Here is a 25,757-nt window from a genome sequence, read left to right on the forward strand (position 1 = left end):
CATGAACTGCTTTAACATAGCCTGAAGGAATCCAAGCCATGTAGACACTGTTCTGTTCTAGAAAGGCTTAGTTTTCTTGGCATATAGCATAGAGGAATTAGAAGTCTGAGAGCTACTCAGACAGCAGCGTGACCTGAAGTCCCCACATATCATGTCAACACTCCTTCTGAAAGCAATCCTACCAAGTCAACTGTATATAATCTCTAGTGCTCTCAGTGAAGAGCTCCAGGTGATGAGTAATGGGGTAATTGGTAATTCTGCACTTGAAGCCCGTTTGTGTGGGATGTAAAGTGACAGTCCTGCCACAGCACAACAGCTTGTTTTTATCAGACATCTTTATTTGCTGTATCATCCAAGTGTACAAATACTGAATGTGTTTATAGAAATTCAAAATATACTGTAGTAGAAATCTGTCTGGGAAGTGGAATGTTAAGATATTTACTTTATAAAATTACTACACAAGCCATTCCCACTTGCAAGTTTCAAATATATCAGGGCTATGATGACAGATCACTTTATGATGCTGAAACAAAAAGTTCTTCTCAGAAAACATTTTCTGGTAAAGAGTCAGTCAACATCAAATTGATTTCTTACATTTGACTCATTTTGAGTTATCAGCCAACAGGATGTTAGCTACATCCAGACAATTCATACGCATTTCAGCTCTCATTTATACCAACTCAATGCATCACTATCAATATATTTAGGTATTAGTCATAATCTCAGTGACAATATTTATTTTAAGCTAATGAAATTAAGCCAATAAGTTCCCCTTGGCCATTGAGTGCAACTGATGCTTTTTCTTCACATTTTCAGAGTAAGGCGCCTTAGTTCTTGAACAAGTCAATACAGCTTTGCAGGAGAGACACATTGTTCTGGAAAGGAAGAGAATTAGTTTCAGATGAGTATGACTGATTGTTTAAATCCTGCCTTCCACAATGAAGGAGCTTTCAAAATAGTAGGTCCATCCCAGGATTTTGTAGATTGTCACAGTGCTAAGAGATTACATTGCAGGAACAAGTACTCAGGCAATGTGTCAAACAGATCAGTCTGCTATCTGCCCCTCCCTGCAGGCCTGCAACTGTGACTTCGTGGGAAGAGAGGAGCAGGAGACTAGGAAAGCAGTAAACTTCAGTGGGCCAAACTGAGCCTTTCCTGTGTCACATTCAAGCACAGCACTGAAATAGCTACCTGTGGTGAAGTTCAGGGCAATCAGGAAGTAGAAAGTTAAGTTCTCCTTGCTCAGAGAGGCTGGGGTTACCTCTTCCTGAGGCTTCCCACTTTGTAGGTTCTGCTAACTTAGCACAGACAGCAACCAGCATGTACTTTCCTAGCTTAAGCTGACAATAGCGTAGTCTCCCCATCCTACTTCAAGCAGGCTCTGCACACCTTGGCAGAGGCCTCATGACAGCCAGTGTCTCCCTTCACCAATAAGCTAGGTAAGAAGGGCTGACAGCTAGCTCACAGGCTGCAAAACATGCTCACAGCACTTGAATACAGACAGTAGCTGACCCCCTCCTGAATTCAGTGAGGAAATTCCACAAGATGAAGCAACTTCCTGTGATGCCTGTAGGTAAGGGAGATGATATTGCCTACTACCTGCAAAACAGACTTCTTACTTACAGCACAATAGGCCTATGTCCTAGGAGTGACAGGCTGAAAACGGACTGTATGAGACAGGTAAGACTGCCAGCACTTGTTCATTGTATGCACAAGCCTTCAATTCCTTTCTTTTCCACCCCCCCTTCAGATCTCAGCCAGAGCACCTGCCTACTCCTTTTTAGACTTCCTAGCCTTAAAGAAAACCCAGCAAGTCCTCTAAGTTAAACATTAGCCACTTTCTTCAAGCTACATATGTCAAATTCCAAAGAACACACCTTTGCATGTTTTATTTCCAGTTCTGCCATTTCAATTAGGTTTTTGCGGAAGGCTGCTATTCTCTTCTGTTTGAAGCTCATCAATTCTGTAGGGCAGAAAGAATAAGCACAGGTAAGACAGATGTACAGAGTAGTGACTAAAGTTTCAGTAATGCCCTTTGTTTCATAGTATACAGCTCTAGTTACAGCATTTGACCACAAAGATTGAAGGGTTTAGTCTCATTTCCAGCCAGAAGATGCATTCCATTGCACAACACTGCTGTCTTACTAGACAAGATGGTTACTTCTCTGCTAAGACAGGAAGGTTTTATAGGAAGACAACAGGAATTAAACAGGAGTAGGTCACGCAAGTTCTGAGAGAAACTGGAGCATTTAAAAACTGGGAATAGGAAGGGAGCAGCAGTGTGTACCATAAAGGTACATCTCCTCTATTTTATATTGGCCAAAGACATCCACTAAAAAGCAAAATGAGACTTGGTATCAGGCACTGCTCTGTCCCAGTACAGCTGAGAAACCTACTTGCACAGTTCTATTTGAGAATATCAGGAGCCTGAGTTGTTATACGCAGATGGAGGCTGACAAGAGTTCAAAATACAAAGCAAGTGGGGGCTTATACTTGAGATTGGTTTAGTACTGACACTGATCAGCTTCAGGCAATCGTTCTTCAAAAGATTGAGTTGCATCAACTTTCACAGGCATTTACACCGCCCCTGGTATGTATGGACCACTTGCTTCAGGACAGCCTTCAGGAGACTTTGGTTGCTGAAGATTGGATGGAGACCTGGGCCACATAAGAGTCTCCCTTCAGGAGAAATACAGCAAAGCCTGTTTTACCTTGTTTTGCAGATTCTGAAATCTTTTCAAACTTCTGACAACAGTCCTGCTGATGTTCCTCCGCCAGCCTGACGTCCTTGCTCTTTAGCCTGGCTTTGTCTAGAGCTTTGTTTGAATTTTCATAATTGACAAGAGCCCTTGTACGTCTGTACAGAAGATCCTGGAAGTAGACAGGAATAATGCAAAGCCTTAAGAAGACTATTGCCCAAACTGCAGTTACAAATCCTTTAGCAGGAGATACCACTTCTTTCAGCACCAGATTATGCTTTCTCTAAGAAGCTGTTATAACCTGCTGTATTCTTAGCACAGCAAGAAAAGCCTTTCACCAGTACACATGTTCAGGACAGTCACTTGTGCCTTAATCAAGGAAGTTTGAGGGCTATTGTAGTCACCACTTCTTCCCTGAAAGTAGCTTCATCCTTCTATAAGGTGAGCCTTCCCAAAAAGTGCTATTACTACTTGGTGAATTCCCTCAGCCTGCTTCCAGCAGGGCATACAGTGCATTTCATTCCTTGGAGAGTTGGCAATTTGACTGAAGCGCTGTACTAACCTAGACATGAGCAGCAGCACAGGTCTCAGTGCCAACTCCTTTCTAATCTAGCAGCAGAATAGTCTTAGTACTTGGAGCAGTACATCACACACACAGAGCCTGTACTGGATGCCCCAGGGTATGTGACACTGGAGATGGCACTGGAAGGAGAGGCCTGTCAGAATATATCCAGGTACCATTCCTCAGCATATTCACACCCTTGCCAAACCAAGTATTTGTTACTGGCAAGTGTTTTGCAGTCACATCAGTCTACCAGGCAGGACTGATAGAATTCCTAACTCCGGTTGCTTTCACGTTATCATGTGTCCACATACAAGAACTAATCAGAAACCGTTCAGTAAATCCCAAGTGCTATAGTCATCGGTATGTGTCATGAGAACTTACGCAATGGATGTGCCAGAACACTACTGCAAACTCAGCTGGCTCTAACTTGCAGGAATCCAATGAGTTCTTTTCCTCTACATGCCAAAGAGAAACCGGTCAGAGATCTGCACCCTTAGTGCAGTAAGGGACTAGACCGCAGCTAGCCAATGCATGGCTTCTATATCCTGCTGTCATCCAGCTGTACCAGATTGCTTAAGCAAGACAAGGGTCCACCTTCCCGTCTTCTTCAAGCACAAATAAGAGTGGGTCACAATTCCCATAATAAAACTAAGCTTAAAAAAAAAAAAAAACATTTCTCACCTTAGCAGCTTCTATATTGAGCATGTAGTATCTCAACAGTTCAGAGAGCTTTAAGTCTTCATCTGAAGAAACTCTACTCTCCACTTTCTGCAGAAGAGATGATATAGTTTGTATGTAACAGGACACAGCATCACCCACATATACAGATTTAATTTTTCCAAGACTTCTCTTACCCTGAGTTTCTCAAAGAGCTCAGCAACTTTCAAGAGATACCTTGGGGAAGAAGAAAATTGCAAGTAAATGTTAGATATCTTAGTGCATAAAATGCCAAAATCAATTACCATGAAACCAAAAAGCTGAAGGCTAGAGTTTGTTCCTACACATATCCAGACAAGAGCTTTGAAAGAAGGTCTAGGCACAGTCCTAGACAAAAGGTTTAATGCCAGAGGTGCTGGATTCCAGCCTAACAGACCAGTAGAGGTAAGCAGCTGGACACCATTAAGAATAGCAACAATAAGCAGTATGAAGATACTGTACAGAATTTCCCCACTGCTACTCCCCAATACTGATGGATCATTTTGTTTATTCAGCTGTTAACTGTATTAACAAGGTTTCATCAAATTGATAGCAAAGTTATTAAAGAGTATTTACCTCTTAAAATGACCAGGTTTCCATAAGTTGGAAAAAAACAACTATTTTGGAACCTCTGAGGTCCAGAAGATGATACAGGCTTAGTATAAGCTATAGATGTATTTAACAGCACATTAGAACACAGGTGCATAACCCCTTAACTTCTCCTATGTTCTCCAGAAGTTTGTGACCTGAACAACATTCAGGGAGACTTCTATTTAGCTATTTAGAAGGAGCTTTGAGCAGTACAATTCAGCTCTACTGCACAACTGGCAAGAGATCAGCTAATCTGAGAGTCCAATGCAATTGATAGTTTTAGAAATGTCACACCAGGAACATAAAAGGAAAGAGTTTCAATGCCACTTGCATGCAGTTCAAGAAACTGAAACCAGCTATGACTCACTCCCCTTGATTTTCTGAAAACATAAAATACCTGGACTCAGAATGTTTATGAATAGTTAGTGTTGCTTACTTTTTGATAACTGTAGGTTCCTCTAATGCCAGGCTGTTCAAGCAAGCTGAAGTATAAATATAGTCATCTGCAACATCTGCAAGAACAAGACAAGGCTTTCAGGCTACAAAAATCACTCAGCAAGACTGCAGGTCTTTAGAAAGGTCTTTGAAAAGATTCACTTTTATGAGATCTTGTCATCTTATCTGCTTTTGCACATGCATCCTTGATTCTGTTGTAGTAGTTTACAAGAAAAGTCTTCTCTTGCTCAAAAAAGTCATCTACTTCCTGAAAGAGAGTATAACCTGTTAAGTCAGTTACTTCACCACAGAACACAGGCTCTTCCCTTTTTAGGGAAGGGTCCAAACAAAGAACTTTAGCCACCTGAAGATTATGCTTGTCACTCACTATTGAAAAGCAGAGTTCACAAAAAAAAAAAAAAACACTGAGGATTTCCAAACCATTTGTTCAGTTCCTTCTTCACAGTGAAGTGAAGATGGATTTGACACTTAACTATTCAGTGCTGCAGGCTGTCTGAAGTAACCAGTAAGTTATCAGAGAGCCCTCAAAGCTGTTGAAATTTTATTTCCCAGGCCTGCCACTGCATAGTAGATGAACACTAAGCAGTTTACAAGCCTGTTTCACACCTATACAAAACACACGTACTGTAATGTTTTATGACATTGCCTTTCAGACAGCAAGTCTATGAGGAAGAACTGCCACGGCAACAGGGTAGAAAAGCTGAAGCTGGACCACTTACAGGAGTCTTTGGTATTTGATCTTAACTAGTACAAGCAAAAACCTGTAAATCATGTTTATTCAGACCCTGAAGTAGCCAAAAATATATTTGCTGAAGGTATAATTCCTTCCTCCCCACCAGTATCACATGTTCAGGCAACTCTTGTGCATCAGATACTTGAAATATACTTGAATTTTCAAACAGTCTATAGCCTCAATGTCCTTTTATTTTTCTAAGAAAGTAGTCAGAATATAAGCTACTCCACACTGCTGTCCAAAGTTAGCATAGCAGCTCCAAGCCTCACACACCAAGCCCAAAACAGATAACCAACTTCCCTGAAGAAGGAAGCAAGAAGCAATCAAGAGTAAGGTGACCAGGAGGAAAACCAGCTACCTTACCTTGACTCCAGAGAAGAGAACTTCATCAGCACTCTTTACCACACTTTTTAGAAAGCCACCAAACATCTCTTTTGTGTTTTTCCTTCGAACACTCAGCTAGAATAGAGAGGCCAAGACAGCTTCAAAGTCATCCACGGAGGAAAAGTGACTATTTTAAACATTAGCAGAGTAGTAATCTAATTCCTATCTAGCGTATGATAAAGCAGCCTGATTCGCAAGCTCTCCAAGACCACCCCTCTAAGCTGTACAATGGATTGTTCAGGTAACAAATGGCTTTACTAGAAGTTCAACTGTTCTGTGCCAGAGATTTTTCCCCATTCCCAGGAACAGTTTGGTTTCTCCTTACATTTCCTGGATCAGCATCCACCACTGATACCAAGGCAACAAAGCATATATGGTATGAACTTCAATATACTTCCATTTTAAGGACCATGAGGCACACATAACAAAGGCACACCTGAACTGTGTTTGTTCCTAAGATCCCAGGACACATCAAATTGGCTTCCTAACCAACTTGAGTAGGATTAAGAAATGCTATGAGATTTATGGCAGAAGGTCTAAAGACAGGTCTTCACCTTTTCATCATCTCACAGAAGTATAGGCAATATCTGCTTGCTGACACTGTGTGTTGATTTACATCACATTCTACCTGCCCAGAAGAGGCATAGCACTTGTAACACCTTGCCTTACGTGGAAAGAGTGACTTACATCCTGGTCATACTCCAGGAAAACATGAAAATTGCGATCTTTGCTGAGCACAGGGTGAGAAGAAATCCTCTGAAGGAAGATCTCATGTGATGATACAGTCTTCTTGAAGACAGCAAGGTATTCACTGAAAAGAAAAACACAGATCCCTTCTGTACTACCCATTTCATTGGGCAAGTAATTGCATTATGTTTTTCCAGGAAAAATACTCAGTGCGTTTCTGAAGTAGTGACAGAGCTTCTCTATAGAGGGAGAAGCCATTTTCAATCTTTCAATTGAGGAAGTTTTCCAGTTTGAGCAAAGCTTTGGACAACTCCCCAGTTCCAGTGATTTTCTCATTTTTTTTTTTATTCTTTATTTTATTTTTATTTATTTTATTTTTTTTTTTTTTTTTTTACAAAATATCAGGCAGCAGCAGACCCTCTTCAAAACAGAGACACTCAACATCAGCTACCAACAAGTATGTTGCTCTCCCATGAGAATTATTTACATTCAGCCTTCAGTAGTAGACTCAATTCTACTTACGCTTCCAGTTCTTGCTTCATTTTGGCAAACTCCTCTTTTGTCATAGACACTTCCCCTTCTCCTAGTTTCTGCATCTTCTCTCTGGGACCATCAAAGTCCGGCTTTGAAGGTGCGGGAGGTATCTAGGCAAGGAATTGGTTAGTGATAGATGGTAGCAATCATAAGTTACCCAAAATTACTTATAGCCTTCTGTGGAGAGGCTCTTTCACATGGTCATACCAAGCCAGGAAGGTTCTGGACCCAGGAAGCCTCAAGGAAAGTTGGTGTCTAGGTCCTTGATTGCCCCTCCCAGCTCTGTGCTACCCCTGAAGCAAACCAGCCCTTCCAAAAGGAATATAAGAGGAACAGCCTCTACTCTCCACCCATTAGCCAGAGGCTCCTGTGGCAGCTGAATAATCCTGACAAAAGAGACTATTTAATAGAGCAACCCAGTGTCATCAACAGGCAGATACCATAGGGACTACCCGAGTCATGAAACACTAACAATGGTAAAGCAAACTTTGTGTCTTTACTAGTTGCCATATGAAATCACCGTAACATTTTGTTTAGAAGCGCATTTTCAGGAAGTACTTACAATGAGGCCGGCATATTCCTCAGTTTCAGTGAGCGTATCGTGCAGCCACACAAAGTCTTCGTGCTGCCTTGTAACTGAAAACTCAGAGCTTTGAAAAGCTGGCAGCGTAGTCTGGAAGAGAAGATATAGAAGGCCTACTGTTTTGTAAATTAGTGCTTTTAGAAACAGTTCTGTCGACTTCCAAAGGAAGCTATTTTGCCTACTAAGAGCCTCGCCTACTCTTTTAGCTGAGCTGGCACTCAGTGAGTCTTACTACTAAGGACACTATTTAAAGAACAGGCGCTGCTGCAGAACAGCATTAACACAGTTTATTTTGTGAAGTTCCACAGTGGCTGGCTTCCCCACCCCCCAGCCTTCTGATCTCAGGCTAGTTTCTTGGGAAAGCCAACCTAGCGTATCAGTTACCTTGTCTCTAAACAGAGCATTCAAGTTTTAGGAAACTTAAAGTTTCTGCCTTTTTAGCCTCAGGCCACCTTTAAGTGGAAAAACTCCATCTAATGATATTTTCCTCATGGCCAAGCCCATCCTTGCAGGTATGTGTGTTACAAACAGCATTTGCAGCATATTTACAGAGTCCACTTTGTACCCCATGATCCCCTTACCTTAGTATGTACTGTGAACTTCACTCTGTCCTTTTCACTCAGGGCATCCGGGATGTCAATTTGGAGAGAAGGATCAACATTCAGGTCTACAGACACGGACCTCAGCTGTAACAGAATTCACAGAAAAAGCCCTGGTTAAGCATCAAGCAGATTTAACAAAGCCAAACTGCTCATCATTGCCAGCAAGAACCACGTTGCACTGGACTGCTGCCTCCAGGAGCAGTACACACAGGAATATGACAGCCGTGACACAGCCTGCACAGCACTGCAACAAGCCTTCCCTTCCAAACACATGAAAGGAAAAAAAAGCTTAAAGGCTTGCAGCTTAAAGTCTGCAGAACCAGTTGTTAGAGACCACACTAGAGGTATTTGTGGAATATTTCTAGGAAGAAGCATCCTCCTAGCACTTCTCCAGCTTCTTTACTTGGAGCACAACAAGCCAAAGCCTACTATGCCATTTTGAAGAGAGTAACAACCCTAATAATATTCTCTTAGTTATCCCAGGCTTAATAGCCTAGTCTTGTGATCTGTTTCCTCACCCTTACATCAGGCAGCTGCTGTAGTCTGGCACGAGAAGAATTAAGTGATTTTATCTGTTGCAAAGTGCAAGCCACAGGCTGGGTGCCCGAGTCCCAGATGAGCCTCAGGTCCAACTGCTTGCTAAAAAGAGCACCAAACCCCAAGAACACCAGGGCACTAACACCACATCTGCATTAACTGACTCTCAAAATACCCAGCATCACATTATTAATTGCTGCTAGAATGCACACTTTAAAAGAAAAAGTCCCAATAAGCTAGAATAAGAACTAGATACAACGATACCTGAACTTGGCTCTACAAAAGCTATTTATGCTTGCAGACACGAGCCTCCTTCCCCCTGCTAAATTCAGGTCTTATCTTCCCTAGACAGAGCTTTGGGCCTGGCAACATTTTAATGCTATTTGCTTCTACTCAGAGCAGCCTGGAAGAGGTTTCAGAGCACGCTGTGAGGCTGGGCTGCAAGTACACTGTCTGCAGGAGGCCCCAGAGCACACCAGCTTCGACAGAGACCGGATTTACCTCAAGTGACTGAGGCCAGCGCCTTCCTTAGCAGGAGGGCACTCATTTCTTCAAGAAGCCCAGCCTACCACGATACGGTGCCTTCCTCTGCCATGGGACTCGTCTTTCCAGAGGCTCTTCCTTCAGCACTCACACACCACTCTTATTTTCTGCTCAAGGGAGGAACTGCCAGGGATCACAACGGGGGAAGCGTGCTGAGGAGCAGCTGTCAGAGCTGGGCCAAACCCCAGGGCTGTCCTTTAGGGAGAATTTAGAATGAATTATGAGGAAAGGCAGAGAGCTGGGATGGGACTGATGCTGTTTTGCCACACAAAAAGGTACTTGCAGGCGCCTGCAAGTACTACCTGCCAGCCACAAAACACAGCACCGAGCCCACAGGCACTTGACGGCAGCCCAGCCAGCATCTGAGCAACCCCCTCGCGTTACAGATGGCTCGGATGCCGCTTTAAGCTCCTGTAAAGCCGCGGAAGAGCTGTTGAGAGGCTGCCCTTTTTAAGGTGAGGTGTCACTTCCAAAAAGCTTCGGAGGCTCCCTCCCCCAGGTCTGGCCATCTGGGACCTGCAAGCTGGAGCAGCAGGCAAGAAACCTCTCTGCCAGCCTGCAGAGCACGCAGTCATCGGGCTGCTGAGCCTCTCACGGGATGGTTTTTGCCTCCTTTTGCCTCCACCCAGCCTGTTTTTGGCTGGCTCTGGCTGTCACCAGTGGTTCCTGTTATCCTCAGCTCCTCACGCCTGAGCGAGGGATACCCCAGCCATGGTAAGAAGATTCCTACCTGCTGCATCCCAGCTCCTCGCTGGGGTTTGGGAATGCGCTGAGCTTCCAGAGCACGTCCTGCTACACCACAGCAGGAGTATGAGCTGCAGCCCCTTCCACTCGGTGTTTTGCATCCTGCTTACTTATCTTCACTGTCCAAACAGAATCAGCAGAGCTAACAATACAAACTGCTGAGTCCGGGAAAAGCACGATAAGCCAAAGGAAACTGCTTCCCCTCAGCTAAACTACGGGAAGGATTACACAAATCATCCAGTCCCGAAGTTGTGGGCTTTCTTCTTAAGTGCTGCAGAGAAAGTAACCCGTGGTGAGATGCTGTCCTCACACCCCTCCGTGCCGAGTAGCTGCCTGCACAGGAGGTGGGGATGTATGGACATGGGGTGGTAGTGCTTCGCCAGGTCAAAGCAGTGTGTGCCATTACACATGCTGTGAACACACGAGGCCCAGTTTATGATTATAGACCACTGCAGGCTGAAACATCAAGAGTATCACTTCTGGAAAAGAGGGCAGGATCATCAGCTCTGCCCCTAAGGAGCCTCAGCCTCAGGCCCTTCAGTAACGTGAAGCTGAGGAGCAGAAAACCACTGGTCTACTCCATCCTGCAAAGGTCACTGCAGGCCAGGGACCTTTCGGATTACACAACCATGGCAGAAAGGCCCAAACTACAAAGAGAGCATTCACACTGCCCAACCTCGGGGCAGAGGGCTTTGCTGCCCGGCAGGAAGCGCTGGGGCAGCATTTCTCCAGCAAACTGGGAGCAAGAAGTCCCCTCCTGGTCCCAGCTCCACGAGGCGCTCACCCAGCAAGCACCCCGAGCAGATGCTCCGCACCAGCAGCTCACCCTCCAGGATGCTTTACCCCATTCCTTCTACACCCACCCCACACGCAGGAATGAGACACAACTCGCTCACAGTCACACGGAGGCTTTGCCAAGCCTCCTTTCATCTGCAGGAACCAGCCCGGGGCCTGCAGAGCAGCAGCCACGCAGCCCAAGGCCTTCCCAGGGAGCCACCCCAGCTGAGCTCCCCAAATTCAGCCATACCCAGAGCTCAGCAGAGGTGACAGCGTGCCTCACACACAGCAGGGATGGCAGCCCTGCAGATCAGGTTAGAAACCCGAGCAGTTCCCCAAGCCCCACACAGTGCCCCCACTTTCACCTCTCGTTTCCCTTCCTCAGAAAGGCTCCGGTGGCTTCTGGTTTGCAACACCCACAGCAGTTGTCGCAGCTGCTCTGACGCTTTCAAGTTCTGGGCTTGTGCCTCTTTAGTGACTTGTATTGGGATCCTTTGGCTTTCTTGAGGATTCAGGGGAAAAACTCTTCCCTGTTCAGGCTGTCCACTGTGACTCCTGCTTAACCTGACCCAGAAATTAGAGCAGGACACCAAGCAGAGCTCTCCAGAGCAACAGAACCATCATATCGATGGCTTCCAGCTCCACGACAACCCAGATGTTACGGTACTATGATAATCACCTCCTCAAGGAGCCCAAGAGAAGAGACAGCAGGGACAGCACTACTCCGGCCAACCCAGGCAGAGTTTTACAACAGCTGTTTGTTGCCATTGCTTAAAGACAATAAAAAAAAGAAGTCAGACCACCTAAACACAATCCAGCACTGACCATCAGCTCCTCAGGCTTCAACTTGAACAAGTTTCGTTAGATGGCCACGTCACTTCTCCATTCTAAGAACAGAATCTGCCAGTGCAAGCAGCTGTGACACAGCATCCAGCCACTAGTGACGTAAGAACCCATATTCAACCCATATTCATCCTCAAAACCCATTTAATCCAGGGGTTTCCAACAAAACTGGGCTCCTAGAAGGAGCAAGGAACTTATTTCTTATTCTTTCTATGCATTATCAGCTACCTTCTAACCAAGCACCCTTTCGCTGCTCGCCTCCCTGCTGCCACTCAAGCAGCCACAAATAAGACGTCAGCAGTAATTACATCTGACACTACCCAGCATCCATTAGTTTTTAGAGAGCAGTCTAATTAAACCAGCGTAAGTGCTCTCCAGAGAGCACTAGAAGATCGTGATGCTTTCTGGAAGTTCATACAGACCTTTCAGCTCCAGAGTGCCTTGTTTCAACGCCTAGAAGCTAACCAGCAGCCTTTCAGAGTATCCGGACAGCACATTTCAGAGGCATTAGTTGCTAGAATTACATTTCAGTCATATTCAGCACACGGAACTGAAGTTTCCCCTTAATCAAGGCAGTAAAAGTATGCCTGAAAGTACCCTGCGTTCCTAGAGCAGCAAGGAGCTAGTACAGGAGATGAAAAGCTTTGATTTTGGAGCCTTTATGATATACCTGCTGTTAGCTCTCTGATATTTAGTTGAAACAGTCCTGAAGTAGAAGAGATTACACATCACCAGGAAAACTGAACCAGCCTTCTCACATGCACTCCTCACATCACTACTGATGTTACAGCAGACCCCAGTTTGGTGATTTTGGACGGCAGAACTGCAGGGATGCACTGGTTTCATTATGCCTTCTTAGCCTTGGTCGTAAGACAAACAGCAGCTTGGTTTAGCCGCGCTGAGATGCTGTTCCTCACCACGCGTGGTGCCTGCCAAGTGAGCAGGAGGCAAGGTCTACAGCCACAGCACCAGTTGCTAGTGATTGTGCAACAAGCAGGCCTGAGCACTCTGCTCTGCCACAGGGATCTCAGCTTCACCCTGCAGAAAGCAAGCGGTCACACACCTACAGAGGGACGGGGCTGGCAGCATTCAAGGATCCCGTATTTCAAGTGAAAGCCCTTATTTCACCTGTAACACGACATATGCCCAGCTATGATGGAAACTGTGCAACAGAAGCAAGCCCCTAAGCCATGTTCAGCACTTACAGGGATGTGTTAGTGGCCTCCTGCAGCGAGGCTAGGGCTGACAGAAGGGACTGTGCGACACAGCCCCACCATACATTTCCAGCTCTCTTGGATCTGAAATTTCACCATTTGTCCATGCTGCTGGGCCAGCTTTACAGAGGTTTATGCCCTGGGTAGTACATTATCCTGACCGGTAGGATTCACCTTGCTAGCAGTTGATCTCGGAATGAGCTCTTTTTCTTTTTTGCTCCCATGCAGCAGTTCCCTTGTGGAGCAGAAGCAAGAGCTGAGAGGCCTCACTCTTCCCAGAGCACCCAGAAGAAGCTGCCTGGCACTGAGAACTGCTGTTAGGAAGTGATAACAGACAAGACCCTGGCCACAACATCACATTTCATTTTTTATTTTATTTTATTTTTTTTTAGGAAGAGCTGCTACAAGACCCAGTGTCACCATTTTGATCCGGATAAGTATTCAGAAAGCTCAAGCCTGCACTTCAGTAATCAATACAGCGACATTAGGAAACACCGGTACGTTCACACAAGCTGGGCAACCCCACTCCTTCAGTTAGCAGTGGGATTCACTTAGAGCCTTTCCCTCCCCACACGCTGCCTCTCCCACCGCACCTCCAGTCCCCCCTTATCCTCCCCTCCCTCCCTCCCTTTTCCCACGTCTCCCGGCCCTCCCCAGCCTGCCCAGCTCAGGGTCAGCTCCCAGTTGACACCTCCCAGCGCTTCCCACTCAAGGTTAACACCTCGCGAAGCTTCCCTCGCCCGGTTTTTATCAGGGGGCCACACACCAGCTCCGCGCTGCCCTTTCCTTGAGCAAACAGGAGCGGAGAAGACAGCAGCCCTCCTATCCCCCCTCCCGGCTGCCCAAACCCCCCGCCAGCCCCCCTGCCTCTCCGACCTGGTTAATTTTTGCCTGCTTTCTGCCGGGGTTCAAGCTCCCGGACCCTCGGCAGCCGCCTCCCCCTTCCCCTTCCCCCATAGCGATGAGGGAAGCACAGGACCAAAGGCACCAGGTGCTGCGAGACAGCGGGCATTTCACCTCCCCACCCGCAGACACAACCCCACAGCGAGGCTTTTTGGTTCACTATTATCAATCCAGAGATGTTTGACTCGTTGCTAAGTTTAACGCGGAGCAGAAAGAGGTGTGAGCGCGGATATTTCCCCCAAAACCAACTTCCACGCGGATCAGGAGGGGGAAGCCCTGACTCATTCGCAGCCCTAAGCGGACACCCACACAACACGAAACGCCCAACCCCGCTCTGCTCCCTCCCGAGACACCCCCACAGGGCTGGGGGGAGCTCGGAGGAGGAGGCAGCCCCCACGCACCCCGCACCAGCCGCCCCCCGGCACACCCAGCCCGGGCATAACACCGAGCCAGGCGGCTCCCCGCTACCCCTCCGAGCCTGGGCAGCAGCCGGGCAGCCCTCACCTTGCTCTGCGCGTCCTCCCGGAGCAGGGCCATGTCGCCGGCAGCCGCCCGCCCCCCGCCCCGCCGCGCCTCATATAGCCCGGGGCGGAGCCGCCTCACGCCGCCATCACCGCCACCGCCCCCCTCCCTCCCGGCGGCCCCCGCGCGGCGGCGGCCATCTTGGGTGAGGGCAGGGCGCCGCTTCGCCTTCATCCAAGATGGCGGCGCTTTCCTCTCTTTTTTTTTCCCTTCGCTTTTAAACGTTTCGGGAGCCTTCGAAATAAAAAAGATAAAAACCTAAAGAAGGAGAAAAATCCCATTGCAACAGTTCTTAGGGGCTTGGACTCGATGATCTTGAGGTCTCTTCCAACCTAGAAATTCTGTGAGAACTACAAATCCCGAGAGGCAGCGGGGCGCCGGCGCATGCGCGGTGTGTGCGGTGTCGCTGCCGCACGTGTGTTGGCGAGCGGGCAGCGCGGCCCTGAGGTACCGGCGCCCCCTGAGGGGGCGCCCCGGAGGGGGGGGCTGTGTTGGGGGGCGGCTCTGTGAGGGGATTTGGGGCAGTGCAGAGGGGCTGCTGCCTGCCGGGGGGCTCCTTTCTTTCCGTTATGGGCTTGTGATGGAGGCTGGGCTGCTGAGCTGAGCCTTATTACCTTTATTTTTTTAATGGGGAAGCGCCTTTTTCTCCCCGCGCTCCTGGTTTCCAGGCTGAGGGCTGGGTGCTGGTCACCTGTGGTGGAGAGATGGGGAGTGAGCAACTGTGCGGGGTCCCGGGGGTTACAGGGCTCTCAGAGCCTCACCTTATGAAGATACAATGAAAAATAAAGGGGAAGCGGTTGTTCTGATGAAAAATGTGGCTTACTGTTGCTTTTCTGGCGAAAAAAAATAAATAAGTTGTTATTGCCTCTCTACATCAACCAGTAACACTGCTTCTCATCAGGCAAAAGCCTGTGATAGTAGCTTAAAATTATACCTTCATAACTGGGTTCGATGTACTCAAATTAGGCATGTAGGGTGGCTTAGCAGTGCCCTTTCCTAGTGTCTCTAAAATGAGCTTGTGCTCCTGTTTGCTCGATCGGTGAGAGAAGGAAAAGCCGTGCTGGGTGCTGCCTGAAGCCCTGGCTGCAGCAGTGCCTTATGGCCGTGAACACTGAAGCGATCCTTTCAGTTTCTGCTCGTTTGTATCCTGGGAAAACCTCCTCCGTTATGTTGGTGCCGCTAATGCTGGAGCTGCAGAGTCAACAAGCTTGGGACAGTTAAGAAAAGTTCTCCTTTTTGTGTTTTTTCAGGTTATTTTATTTCGGTTCGAGTCTGCAGTCCGGCTCATCGTGCAGTACTTGAAACAACTGTACCAGCACCAAGGGTTTGAGAGAGAAGGGAGACGCTTCCCCTGAGAGAAATACCCATCCAGTTCTGCTCTGTCTGTGTGAGAGCAGATCCAGGCCGCCCCAGACCCGTTGCTTTCTTATAAATGTAAGTTCTTTGTACAAAAATGTCACTGTGATTAACCGCACAACGCATGTGATTCTTTAGTAGGTTAAGTACAAGCGTGCTTTATTTCTGAGTGGTCCTAGAACATCTTTGTGGAACAGCACAGCAGCAGACAAGCTTTTCCTTTCTCCTCTGTTCGCTTCATAATGTGCACAAATGTTTCCAGACACAGTACTCCAGACCAAAACAGGCTGTAAATTTAAAATACATACTAGATACTACTGAAATACTGCATGAGTGTTACAGTAAATTAGCTGTAGTGCTTGTAATACTGAGCATTCTCGTGGCCCCCTGATTTACAGCACCGCTCTGGTATAAGGTTACTCCTTAAAAATTATTGAGGGTTAGATTACTACAACTGAGCTTAATGCTTGATCAGGTATCGTCTTGCCTACTGCCACTGACACAAAGCCAGCATAAACTATTTCTTTTGTGTTCTGGCTAGCTTAACAAATACCCAGTCAATGACCCAGTGTGTATTCTGTTCTGATTAATGCACTTGGGTAAGATTGTAATGGCCATTAAACAACGGCCCGAGAAACTGCAAGCTCAGACACTACTGCGTTTGAGTAAGGGTTGTTTTTTTTCCTCCTATTTAGTTCACACTACAGCTTCAGTAACTCGATTTAGGGGCAAACCCCAGGAAGAGAAGAGATTAATTTTTGCACCCTGCTATTTATGATGGAAAAAATACCTTAAAAAAAATTGCTTATGGTATTCAGGTCTGACCTTTAGGTATTCTTCTGCAGCTTTTACTATTTCTTGTTACCACCTGCAGCAAAGTGAAACCTGATGTAACGTGCTAACATAGTTCATTACTTCTTTTTCAGCAAGTGGCAGATTCTGACAGGTAACCAATTCCAAGATCAAAAATCCATTAAAAATGTGATCTTCTTCTTAGAAGAATGAGTTGTTGCAAATTTTGGCATAGCAGCATTGCAGAAGTGAGCCACTTTCTGATAGTTAAAAAGCAAAACACAGAGAGCTTCTTAAAAAGAAATGTGTTAGAATGATTAGTAGTAAAAATGAGGCCATACAAAATTCACTGGCTGAAAACCTAAGAAGGACTGAAGAATTCACACAGATGGGTACTTCATAAAAAGTACCTTCTTAAGCTCTTACAAATTTCTGGCAAATCATAGAAACAGTTCCTTGACATTGAATGAAAATGAGAGGTAATAGAGAATTTGGTTATATTTTTCTCAACATTGTAAAGCTTCCTCAGACATCCATGAAACAAAGCAGGGCAGAAGTTACGGAATGTGGACAATCCAATTTCTCACTGTTGTGTAACATGCCTAAAACAGGTTGCTCTGTTTTTTGGCAAAACTTGCACGCTTTCATGGCAATAAAATGGTTGAAATTGCCTGCTTTCAACACGTTAATTCTGCAGAGGTTGCATGCTATGTGTTTTCACCGTTGATGTTTTATGAATGCTTTTTGTTAGATCGGTTATTATGTGCCCAAACTTGACAAAGTCAGTGTGAAAAGTGTAAAGCCAGTAAAGAAAAAATGCAGTGTATCTGCCTACTGCTGATTAAACTTCTGCAGCTGGCAGGTTTTGTCCTTCGCAAGCGAAGAACAATATTTATGGAACCAGAGTCCAAGGTCTCCCCCTTTTGTTACAAGGTTCCTTGATCTAAACAGCTGCAGCTGGTATCTCCCCGCTTCGCAAGTTGTTCTGTGTGACAGATGCCTGCACCCACACTCTGGTGTCCCTGCGGTTCTGTGTGAGTTCAGGATCTGTCCATGCAAAATAACTCCTCCTAGCACGTATTTGTCTTCTGTGCTGCCTACGTTTTGGGCAGTGCTGTGTAAGAAGTGTGGGGGGAAAAGAAAAAGAGTACTGTTACAAGTATTGTCCGAAGTAAAATGCTGATGTTGGTTGGCGATGTGTGTTGTATGTATTTTTTTGCAGAGGGTGGATGGAAGGGAACTTTGTGGCGGTCAGCAGATAACTTTCAGTAGGAGCAAAGGCCTTAATTCTGCAATTATTTAGTGTTGATTTAAATGCCACAGTTCACATGTTTGTTTTAGCCATATTCGTAGACTTCCATGGGACTTGACGTTGAAGCTATAATATGGTTTTGAAAGCTATGCCATGAACAAGAACTATGATCTCCAGGTTTTCTTTTAAAGCTTCCTAAGTGTCTTAGAACGTAACTGTGGTTGAAACTTCTTTTGAAAAAACACTTTTATATTTTACTCTGGTCTTTAAAAGATTTATTTGCGTCTGAAGGTATTTGCAACGTCTGGTTTATCTCTGACTTTCCCAGTCTAAAGACTCCCAATTTCAGCAGGCACTGAAAAAACTTAATCAAATTTACTATCTCACATCAATGGGTTTGCTTCATTCTCTTCTACACAGGATCTTTTGTTTGTTTGTTTCTTATTTCCCTCTGCCACTTTTGGTGGTTTGTTACAGATCAGTTTGTGTGTTTTGTTTCATGACAGTTCTGATGCTGTTGCTGTAAGAGCATCTTCTGCAGTTTTTGCTACTTGCAGCATCTTTGTGTTTGCTGTTTCAGATTTTGCCAGCCAGCGCTGGTTCTTTTCAGGATCGTTTCCTCTTTCCTTACTTACAGGTTTTTGTTATTGTATTGTTTATCTAAATTTTGGTGGTATGAAGTGTATGAAGGCACTTTATGACCGTAGGAGTTCTTTATGTGGCTAAGGACAAATGGTTGGTGTTGTTTTATGACTCTGAAAATGACTGATTTATTTTTCTACAGGGGCAGATTTTGGTATCCTGCAGACTGCTCCTAACAGAAGGAAGAGAACTGTAACTACTCACAAATGCTTCTTGTCAGAATGAATTTCCTACAGCTACTATGCAGGAAACCCGAGAGACTGGAAATGGTTTTTCAACTACGGCATTGCAAAAAGCAGTTCCCATACATGTGTCTGGCTACCTCCGCTTGTCTTTACAGCAAGAAGAAAAAAGTGAACGGTTATGAGCAAGTTGATCAAGAAAAATATAAAAGCTTGGTCTTCTCTGTTACATCTTACAAAGCCAGTGCCCAAACACCAGAGACAATACTTGAAGAAGACGGTTTGTTATACGGACAGCCACTTAAACACGCACCTCCAGATGAAGCTGAAACAAAAACTCCCAAGAACTGGATTCCTCTCATAAACCCCAACAAGAGGACTCCGCTTCTTGACAGCGACTCCAGCCTGCCCATGAAAATTGCTTTGCAGAAAACAAAAATCCCCAGCGTTACCCGTATCCTTCAACAGACCATCCCTCCGCAGCAGGCCTTTTACCTAGAAAGGTGGAAGCAGAAAATGATAGAGGAACTTGGGAAGGATGGCTTTGCAGAGTATACTAAAAGTAAGTCTCATCACATGATGACAGAGCAGGAGCAAGGGTTTGGATAATTGTCTGGGACACATTACCAGAGCTGCTTTATCCAGCTCTAGAAGTGGAGTGTTTTGAAAATCCCTTGTTTCCATTTCAGGGGACAAGAGCGTACAATGAGGGCACCTGTCCTTGATGAATATAAGCCCTAATCTTTGTTCTAGGGCTACTAAAACTGATTCAGAATCGAATGGGGAAACTGGAATTAGACTGTAGAGTACAGTAAAATAATGCCTTTTAATAAACAGTAAATTAAAGCTCATCTTTTGTTTCTGCAGAATTAGAGACAAAAAAAAAAGAGTAAGCATTAATGTAAAAGAGATAATTTCACTGTTAACAAAAGTTATTTTTCTATCTCATTCCCTTCTCCTCCCCACATGCTTAAGTTTTCAGTACAAAAAAGTCTGATTTAAGGGTTTGTCGTGTAATGTCTAACATTATTATGTCTAATAATGTCCATCACATATCATGAGCAGTGTCTAAAACGTCACATCTTTCTTAGATCTTTTCCTCCAAGGAGAGCTCTTCCATGCAGCTTTGGAATCTATGTTTTTGCCTGAAGAGTCGGCAGCTAAGGAGCAGGGAGAAGACGCTGCTATTTCTGGCTACTTATCAAGCGTGCAACACGTCTTAAAAGACATCAGTGAAGTCAGAGTTCTGGAAAGCGCAGTTCAGCATGGAACTCTTCAGTATCTGGGCCTGGTAGACTGCGTGGCTAAGTATCGGTGAGGTCCTGGTTCTCTGAGAGACCCGAAAATTGGTGCTCTGTGGCACGTGGGAGGCTGGAGCAGCTGCCTTGGTGAGCTGTTGAGGGGAAACAGGAAAGAATTTTGGGATCTAAGCTGCCAGTATGAGGGAGACTTCCTTAGATTGGAAGTGATGATGAGCAACAGGGTTGAAATGGGCTGAATGTTACACCTGTCTTTGCTGTGCTGTGTCTAATTTCCTGCTGTGACTAAATTTAAACTAAAAATACTGTCCTTTCTTGTTGTCTTACGCAGAGGCCAGTTGTGTGTGATTGACTGGAAGACATCAGAGAAACTGAAGCCGTCTCTGAAGAATACTTTTGACAACCCACTGCAGGTTGCAGCGTATGTTGGGGCCATCAATCACGATGCCAATTACGACTTCCAGGTCAGCAGGCCTGCTGCCTGCCGAGACAAGCAGCAGCGCCCCTGTTCCTTTCATTTCTCCCCACTTACTGCCTCCAGCACCTGCTGGCCATGATGGAGGTGTTGGTAGGATTTGTAACAAAGAAGCCTGGGCTTAGATCAGGTTTAATTGACATAAAACTGTACTGTAAAATATTTCTTGCTTATCCTGCTGCCCTGGCTTGTCAGTAGTATCTTGTCCCTGGTTTTAAGGGAATCCCTGTTCAGGGATGGATGCTCGGTGTCCCAGGAGGTCAGGTAAAATCCCAGTTACTTGACATTTGGCCAGTCCCCAGTGCTTTGTTCATATGTTTTTGGTTTGTGTGGGGAGTAGGAAGCAGGAGGAGAGAGAGGAAATAAAGCAGAAGACCATGCAAACAGGGAAATGGGATGGGAGCGCATTGCTCACATCAGGAGTTGCTTCAAAGACTCCACAGGCAATCCAGCCAGGCCTGCTTGGCCTGAAGGTTTGTTATTTCAATGCAAAGCCTTGAAGGGGGGAAAATGTAAAGCAGAGAGCAGGGTAATGCATGGGTTCTGCAAAGGACTTCCTAGGATATTACAGAGATCGGTTTCCTGATCAGAAGTGCTTCATAAACATGATCCTTAGAATGCACTACAGGCAGTAATGCAAGGGTTCCACCATCAGCCTTCTGACTCCACCACTTTCTCTTCCCCCCTGTTGGCTGCTCAGGGTTTGGATTAGAGCTGTTTGTCAGGCACTAAATATTTCAGAACAGGCCTAGGTAAGCGTTCGCGCTCAGACTGGTGCTGGAGAATGGCGTTAGGCTGATCATATGACCCCAGGCAAAGCCTCATCAGTCACTGGAAATTTTACCAGCATCTGGAAGGTGTAAGTGGACCCTAAAAATTGATATTCAGAGTTTGAGCCCTCCAGTTCTCACCCAGGTCAGTCAGAGCTCTGGACTCTCAACATTTGAATGTCAGTCTCCAAGTACCTTATGGTGAATTATTGCTGGGTTTTGTTCCTCATTTCTTAAGATATTTCTTATAAACTAAATATTTCTGATTTAAGGTATGAAGGAGCACTTTGTTATTGTGCAGGTGACAGAGCACTGACACAGGCTGCCCAGAGGTTGTGGAATCTCCTTCCTTGGAGATCTTCAAAACCACCTGGATATGGTCCTGGGCCCACACTGGGCCCACAGGGACACCCACTGCTCTGGGTGTCCCTGCTCAAGCAGAGGGTTGGACCAGCTGGCCTGCAGAGGTCTCTTCCCACCCCAGCTATTCTTTGATTCTGTGATGTGTATGTGTAAGCTGATGTTTTACAGTCAGGTTTGGTCTCTAAAACTGCTGGCTGAAGTTGCACGTTAATGTTCCCTTTCTAACAACCTCCTGGTTTTAATTGCAGGTCAGTTGTGGACTCATAGTGGTTGCCTATAAGAACGGTTGCCCCGCACATCCGCACTTCATGGGTCCAGACCTGTGCTCACAGTACTGGAATAAGTGGCTTCTGCGCCTCGAGGAATACATGGACAGAAACTGACCCAAACTAAGCTATACAGGTGGTCAAGGCAAGTGGTCTGAGCACAGATCCAAGGCACACATCATTTTTTTTTAATCTTTTTTTTTTTTTATACTGTAAGAAATATTCTTTTTCTAGTAACTTGAGCTAATTTCTTATTATCATCTTTCCCCTTAGAAAAAAAAAAAAAAGGAAAGAAAAATGCAAACGGGGAATGTGTATTTGCCTAAGTTGTAGGAGACTTCAGTTAGTTGAATTATCCTTTTCTCATTTTTGAGAAAAAGCTGTTGCAGAGCTGAGACTCTGAAAACGGGATGGGTAAACGAAAGCAAAACAACATCTGCACCGTCTGAGCTGAAAGAAATGTAAACAACGAATGAACATAGTAGACTGGGTTTCAGTCAGCTTAGTTCTTGCCCATTTCAAAGATAGCCCTTAATGGGTCTGTTACTATTTGTATTTTTTGTTACAGCAACAGTTGGAAAAACTGCACTGTGAATTACAACCAAACTCATAAGTACTTGTTTAAAATACTGAGTAAAAGCTGATTGTGTAACAGAAGTGGCTGAGGAACAGGGGGGCAGAATTGTAACTGGTACACTTAAAAATTTCCAGCAAGTGTTCTGGAAGGTGGGAAGGTTGCTGCTGGTAAATCCTCCTGCAGGGTTCTTAACAGGTTGTGTAGCCCACGTAAAATAAATATGAAAGTGGAAACGGGCTTTGTGCCCTAGGTTGTGACCTTACAGTGGGCTCTGCAGGCCGGGTCTGCGACTGTCTAGGGCTCCTCTGACTTTGCTGTGGGTCTGAGGGGACAAGGAGCCTTCCCATAAGGACCTATCTGCAGTGTCAGGTTGTAGCGTTTGCCAGGCAAGTACATTTCCTTATAATAGTCACAGACCTGTGACTTTGAAGCTGAGCCTTCTGAGGAACAAAGAGCTGTTTTTTTTTTTTTTTTGGTTGGTTGTTTTTTTTTGAATTGGTCTTGTTTATTTGTTTTCAAGTAAGTTTGTGAATAAATATCCTGAAACAGAAGTGTTACTTTTGAAGCTTGTTTCATAAAATTAACTTTATAGACATGGAATGAGCCTTGGTGATGTCAGGGGATAACACTTAGTGCGTTGCATGCCAGGAAAGCTTTTTCTTCATCCACTTTCTCTGAATTGTAGGTATGAGTTTTCATAATTCCACTGAAGATTGCATATAAAAATAAGCCCAACCCCTAAACTTCAAGGAAATCAGCCAGAACCATATCTAAAAAAGCAGTGGGCAAGCTTGCTGCTGAAGAAACCTGAGCCTCTGTAGAGTTTAGTCATCAGCTCCTCTAGAGTACTGCACTGTGGAAAGCTGAGCAGTAAAACCTTTAGTTGTACTGGTGTGTGCTTATTCAAACACCGGTCTGGTGACAGCGTGGTTAATTACATTTCTAACTAAAGAGACAAACGCAGAGACAGAAGCTAGGTTCAGAGATGGCTGATGACTACAAAGCTGCGTGCGTGCTCAGATGTTGTACCTGTTTGGCAAGTACATCCCCACATCACAGCATTTTAGCAAGTGGGTAGGCCAGTGTCGCTGAACACAGTTGATTTTCTGTGTGGGGTGGCTCTGTAGGTGTAAAGGCGGGCATAAAGAAGAGAGGAGTTGTTTTGGGCAGAAGCAGGAGGTGATCAAATGTTCTGGACTTCACGTGTCAATTGGGATTGGGTAAATCAAAGGAGTGTGGAACAGCTGAGCAGCACTGGGGTGGGACTGCATCCTCCATCGGACCTACAGCCATTGGGTGTCTCAGGACCGTGTCAAGTTTTCATCCTCATCCTGCCTGCTGCTAAAAGGACAAGGCTGGAGCCTGGGCAGCACAGGCGCCTGTTGGCTTCACCTTTTTGTATAACAAAAGCCTTCTGCCATTGAAGCTGGCAGCTCTCCTCAGACAATGCCAGATCATAAAACTATCCTTAAGTCTTGGAGGAGTCTGTGACAGCAGAGCCAGGAGGAGCTGGCAGTCTTCAGAGAGAGTATCGGTACGAGTTACTCGTGTCTAGCACTTCTGGAAGCCCGGCTGCCTCAGGCATCCCTGTGGGAGCTCTCAAACAGTTCTGAAGAAGCTGCTGCCGGTTTTGTCCCGTAACGAGCCATTGCCAGTCCCATGCAAACTGAAACCCACTTTGTCCCCAGTTTAAACTGACTTGTCTGACTGTCAAATTGACGTGCCCAAGGCACCTGCTCCAGGGAGTATCTGTCATCTGCAGAAAGCAGTCAGGTGCTGGGGGCAGTGATTGTAGCTATGGTGTCAGCCTCGTTGGAGCTTTGCTCTCCTGACAGAGCGGTTTCGATTCTGCTGTTTGCTGTTATGTATGACTTTGTTCTGCTGCCCTGAGTGCTTGCTTTGAAGCCACTTAGAGGACCCACCTCAGTGTGTCTGGTTCTTTCAGCAGAGACATAGTTTGGCATACTGGAGGGAAATCAAAAGCATCATGTCCTACAACCCTCCACTGACACCATTCAGTTGCAGGGGCACTGGCTCAGAAGAACTGAGGATCAGTGCGTAAGCTTTAGATGTTTTTCTTCCTCAGATGCTTTTTCTTCTGTGGACTTGCTATTTATTGAAGTATTCTGCGAACTTCCCTGTTACACAGATTACGAGTTTGTTCTTTACACAGTAGTATCACTTTATTATCATCATTTTCAAGGTCCCAAGCACCCACAGTTGTGCTGAATAAAATACTTGTATCTCTAGAAACCCTAAAAGCTCTTCCCTGCAAGAACTCAAGCAGGTGTCTGTACAAGACCAAGGCATCTTGAGAGGTTTTTTGTTCTGTTTTGTTTGATTCTCAGAATCTTACCATTTTGGTAGCAGTGATTATTCTGGTCCTGGCCATGACTCTATTTCAGGTCTGTTACAGTTCAGCTTTTTCTTTCAACATACGCAGAATGTGGCATGATCTTCCCCAAAAGTACAGCTTTATTTTGAAACACAAATGACTTTGGGGGTATTTAAAAATGAACACCATTAATTATGATGCATTTAAGTTAATTAAAACCTGTTCAGCAGCCGTGTCCATTAAGACATGAGACAGACAAATAACATGTGCTTGGACCAGCATAACCTGTGATTGCTGAGGAAGTTCCACCCCACCCTGACTTTCCTAACGTAAGACACCCAAGTGCCCAGGAAGGGCTGCAGCAACTTCTGAAGAGGTTTAAAGTGTCACGCAGTTTCAGCAACAACAGTTATGGCACCTCTACTTCTTTTTTTTTAGTCCCTGAATTTGCACTTGATGGTCCCTATAGCACTACCATCCCGGTTGTCCTGGTTCAACAGGAGCTGGAGCAGGAATATAAGGGGAGGCTGAAAACATCAAAGACATCGTACCAGTCCCCTGTCATCATCACCACCTTCTTCCCTCGTAGCATCAGTCTTGCCAGGAGCCTTCTAAACTGACTGATTACACATTAGGGGCCAGATACATGTGTATAGTTTTGCATTGATCTTGTGAGTCAGACAGCCTAAGCTGTGCTCTTAACTGCATTGCGCAGCTCTGTTGTAGTAACTAAAGGCACCTGGGTTTTAAAAATTAAAAACAAACAACACACACACATGCACACCATAAAATACACACAAAAATGCATTTCAACGTGACAGAAAATAGAAATCTTCAAGTCATTAAAGTGTTTTCTTTGAGTTTCTGGCTTGGTA

At 45.4% G+C, this 25,757-nt stretch overlaps 2 protein-coding genes across 7 annotated transcripts; one reads left to right on the top strand and one right to left on the bottom strand.

Annotated features, from left to right (window-relative positions):
- Nucleotides 1-317: 317 nt before the first annotated feature.
- SNX5 (sorting nexin 5) lies at nt 318-14,745 on the bottom strand. Of its 3 annotated transcripts, none has more exons than XM_027453556.3 (13): nt 14,596-14,745; nt 8,510-8,614; nt 7,908-8,018; nt 7,334-7,455; nt 6,812-6,935; nt 6,104-6,199; nt 5,149-5,254; nt 4,988-5,063; nt 4,119-4,158; nt 3,946-4,032; nt 2,712-2,871; nt 1,878-1,963; nt 318-875 (listed from the first exon to the last, which is right to left on the bottom strand). In XM_027453556.3, exons 1-13 carry the CDS (start codon nt 14,626-14,628, stop codon nt 828-830), a joined length of 1,194 nt encoding a protein of 397 aa, XP_027309357.1. In that variant the 5' UTR covers nt 14,629-14,745; the 3' UTR covers nt 318-827. The 3 variants fall into 3 exon arrangements, with proteins under 3 accessions (XP_027309357.1, XP_071891508.1, XP_005017182.1); XM_072035407.1 differs by lacking the exon at nt 14,596-14,745 and adding an exon at nt 11,957-11,978; XM_005017125.6 differs by lacking the exon at nt 14,596-14,745 and adding an exon at nt 10,341-10,365.
- Nucleotides 14,746-14,820: 75 nt separating this feature from the next.
- MGME1 (mitochondrial genome maintenance exonuclease 1) lies at nt 14,821-25,649 on the top strand. 4 transcript variants are annotated; one of them, XM_027453560.3, is made up of 6 exons: nt 14,821-15,060; nt 15,864-16,047; nt 18,798-19,399; nt 19,929-20,151; nt 20,428-20,560; nt 21,953-25,649. In XM_027453560.3, the coding sequence occupies exons 3-6, from the start codon at nt 18,862-18,864 to the stop codon at nt 22,085-22,087; spliced, it is 1,029 nt and encodes a 342-aa protein (XP_027309361.2). In that variant the 5' UTR covers nt 14,821-15,060; nt 15,864-16,047; nt 18,798-18,861; the 3' UTR covers nt 22,088-25,649. The 4 variants fall into 4 exon arrangements, with proteins under 4 accessions (XP_027309361.2, XP_071891509.1, XP_071891510.1 ...); XM_072035408.1 differs by lacking the exon at nt 14,821-15,060 and adding an exon at nt 15,144-15,324; XM_072035409.1 differs by lacking the exon at nt 14,821-15,060 and adding an exon at nt 15,353-15,751.
- The last annotated feature ends 108 nt before the right edge of the window (nt 25,650-25,757 follow it).

This window comes from Anas platyrhynchos, chromosome 3 (genome assembly GCF_047663525.1).
Source record: "Anas platyrhynchos isolate ZD024472 breed Pekin duck chromosome 3, IASCAAS_PekinDuck_T2T, whole genome shotgun sequence".
In the NCBI taxonomy this organism is placed as follows: domain Eukaryota; kingdom Metazoa; phylum Chordata; class Aves; order Anseriformes; family Anatidae; genus Anas; species Anas platyrhynchos.

What these genes read in the sequence shown, in the direction of transcription:
- SNX5 (XM_027453556.3), bottom strand. Translation starts at nt 14,628, where the DNA reads ATGGCCCTGCTCCGGGAGGACGCGCAGAGCAAG. An exon ending in ATGAAGCAAGAACTGGAAGC is followed by an intron (nt 6,936 to 7,333) that starts GTAAGTAGAATT and finishes TTTTCTTTTCAG; the next exon opens with TGAATACCTTGCTGTCTTCA. An exon ending in TGGAAATAAAACATGCAAAG is followed by an intron (nt 876 to 1,877) that starts GTGTGTTCTTTG and finishes CTTCCTTTCCAG; the next exon opens with AACAATGTGTCTCTCCTGCA.
- MGME1 (XM_027453560.3), top strand. Translation starts at nt 18,862, where the DNA reads ATGCTTCTTGTCAGAATGAATTTCCTACAGCTACTATGCAGGAAACCC. An exon ending in CTTTGCAGAGTATACTAAAA is followed by an intron (nt 19,400 to 19,928) that starts GTAAGTCTCATC and finishes CATCTTTCTTAG; the next exon opens with ATCTTTTCCTCCAAGGAGAG. An exon ending in GACTGCGTGGCTAAGTATCG is followed by an intron (nt 20,152 to 20,427) that starts GTGAGGTCCTGG and finishes TGTCTTACGCAG; the next exon opens with AGGCCAGTTGTGTGTGATTG.